This window comes from Calliphora vicina, chromosome 3 (genome assembly GCF_958450345.1).
Source record: "Calliphora vicina chromosome 3, idCalVici1.1, whole genome shotgun sequence".
Lineage (NCBI taxonomy): Eukaryota > Metazoa > Arthropoda > Insecta > Diptera > Calliphoridae > Calliphora > Calliphora vicina.
Window position 1 is genome coordinate 31574971 of NC_088782.1, and position 2392 is coordinate 31577362.

Sequence of the window (2392 nt, forward strand, 5' to 3'; positions counted from 1 at the left end):
GAAAACTGCATATACGATTTTAAAATTGTGAAAGTTGCTCAAAAGTTTAATTTTTTATAGTTATTGATCAAATAATTTGTTATACATTCAAATATTTTTCCCCTATTATTAGATAAATTTGTATTCGAATGGCTACCCTACTGATACGAATTAAAAACACAATAAATAATTAATTGAAAATATTATTAAATTTATTAAATATACTTATTTACATAATGACTATTGATATATAAAATCATAGGAGATTTATATAAATTAAATGATTTTTAGAAAAATCACAAAATCTTGTCCACTGCATTTCTGGTCTTTCGAAAAGAAAATTAACTCGAGTTTTTAATATTTTCTTTGCTGGCTTCAATACCATCATCATCACTCTTCTCATATTGCTGCTGCTCATCATCATCATCACTCTCCTCATTTTGTTGTCGTTCCAGCTCTTCCAGGAATGGTGGTAGCATTTGTCTTTGTTGCAATTTTGTATTAGATCGATTTTGCTTTGTTTCGATTTCCTCGAATTCAGTTCGTTTTAAGCGTAGAATTTCTTTAGACAAAACCTTCTGGTAATTCATGTGCTCACAATAAGTTTCCAAATAATCTGGAGTACATCTATGAATATTTATCAAGTTTTTTCTGATGAGTTCATTTGACAATTGGTATTTGGAGCGAGTTATGCGTCCAGATTTCTTTTTACGCTTTTTCAGCTCAGCACGATGTAAATAAATGAGGTAGCAAGATTTTGGCCATTGTGGTGTCGGTTGATAACGTTGCATTGGTAGTTGTGGCTGAAGATGACGTGGTTGTTGTTGCTGCAACTGTAGTGGTGCAGCTTGTTGCTGTAGCTGCTGTGGTTGTTGTTGCGCCTGTAGTGGCTGAAGCTGACTTGGTTTTTGTTGCTGCACCTGTAGTGCTGCAGCTTGTTGTTGAAGCTGCTTTGGTTTGTTTTGTTGTACCTGTAGTGTAGCTTGTTGCTGAAGCTGCTGTAATGGTTGTTGTTTCTGGAGCTGATGTGGTTGTTGTTGCGCCTGTAGTGGCTGAAGCTGACATGGTTTTTGTTGCTGCAACTGCAGTGGTGCAGCTTGTTGTTGAAGCTGCTTTGGTTGGTTTTGTTGCACCTGTAGTGGTGCTTTTTGCTGAAGCTGCTGTAGTTGTTGTTGTTGCAGGAGCTGCTGTAATTGTTGCTTTTGCTGAAGCTTCCGTGCTGCCTGTTGTAGCTTAAGCTGCTCTAATTGTTGTGGCGGAATCTGCTCTATACGTAGTTGCATAATTTGTCCTGGTGTTAGTTGGATAAAATGTCCGTTGTTTAGTTTCAGAAGCTGGCCTGGCGGTAGCAGAAGGTGCAATGGTCGGTGTTGTGGTTGATTCTGGAGTTGCTGTTTTAACATAAGTTGCTCATGTTGCTGTTTTAGTAGAAGTTGCTGATGCTCTTGTTGCATTAGAAGTTGATGTGGTAGAAGCGGCAGTTGTTGCAGTAACAGCGTAGGTTGCAGATTATCTTGTAGCAGATGGGGCTGCTGTACTGGCATAATGTGCAATGCTTGTTGTTGTTGAAGATGTATGTGTTTCCGAAGCTGTAATTGTTGCTCAAACTGGAGTTGTTGGTGTTGCTGAAGCTGTAAGTGTTGTTGTTGCTGAAACTGCAATTGTTGTTGGTGATGAGGCAGTAATGGTTTAGGTTTTAATGGTTTTTGTTGAGGCTGTAATGGTTGTTGTTGTTGCATCTTGGCTGCTTCAGATTTTGGTTTAGAACTGGTGATAATATGGCTGTTTGTCGATAAAGGTGAGATTGGTAATGGCTTTCGGCGTTGTATCATGTTCTTTGTGGCTGCCACAGATTTTGGTGCAGCCCTGGTTATCGATAAAGATAAGTTTTGAGGTGCCATTTGAGCTATAAGCGGCTTTTTAAAATGTAAAGATGTAAAATAATGTTGCCTTTGTTTGTAAAACTCTTGTAACGATGTGATTACGTAAAATGATTGAGTTGTACTGATGATGTTTGCCAAATTGCAGGACATTTTATATATGCAAAACAGGTACCTGTAAACTGTAGAGGTAGCGGTTGTGGGTGTTAGGGTGGTTTCAGCGTTACTCAGGTATTTTATCTAATAAGAAGCTAATTGGCAGTTTGTACCTTTTAAAAATGGTTAATTTCATATTTTATGGCCGATGGGTCATAAAAAACACGTGTGCCACTAATTATCCTCTCTAGTAACAGTTACTAAATAAAAGATCTGCTAAACCACTTTTTTAATCCCTTTATTTTTCTCTCGAAACAAACAACTGGATTAGCAAATTTGTTGTATACATTTTCCATATTAATTTTATGCGCGGTTTTTTCCACAAATATTTTCTTTAAACACACACTGTAACCTTCGAATTTTATTTCGTTATTCTT

At 37.1% G+C, this 2392-nt stretch overlaps 1 protein-coding gene across 1 annotated transcript; it reads right to left on the minus strand.

The window, feature by feature from the left end:
• Positions 1-320: 320 nt before the first annotated feature.
• On the minus strand, positions 321-2012 carry LOC135955375 (putative uncharacterized protein DDB_G0271606). Its single transcript, XM_065505727.1, has one exon. It carries the CDS (start codon positions 2010-2012, stop codon positions 321-323), a length of 1692 nt encoding a protein of 563 aa, XP_065361799.1.
• Positions 2013-2392: the final 380 nt, after the last annotated feature.

Bases quoted from the DNA above. Each gene is read 5' to 3' on its own strand.
- LOC135955375 (XM_065505727.1), bottom strand. From the start codon at position 2,012: ATGTCCTGCAATTTGGCAAACATCATCAGTACAACTCAATCATTTTAC.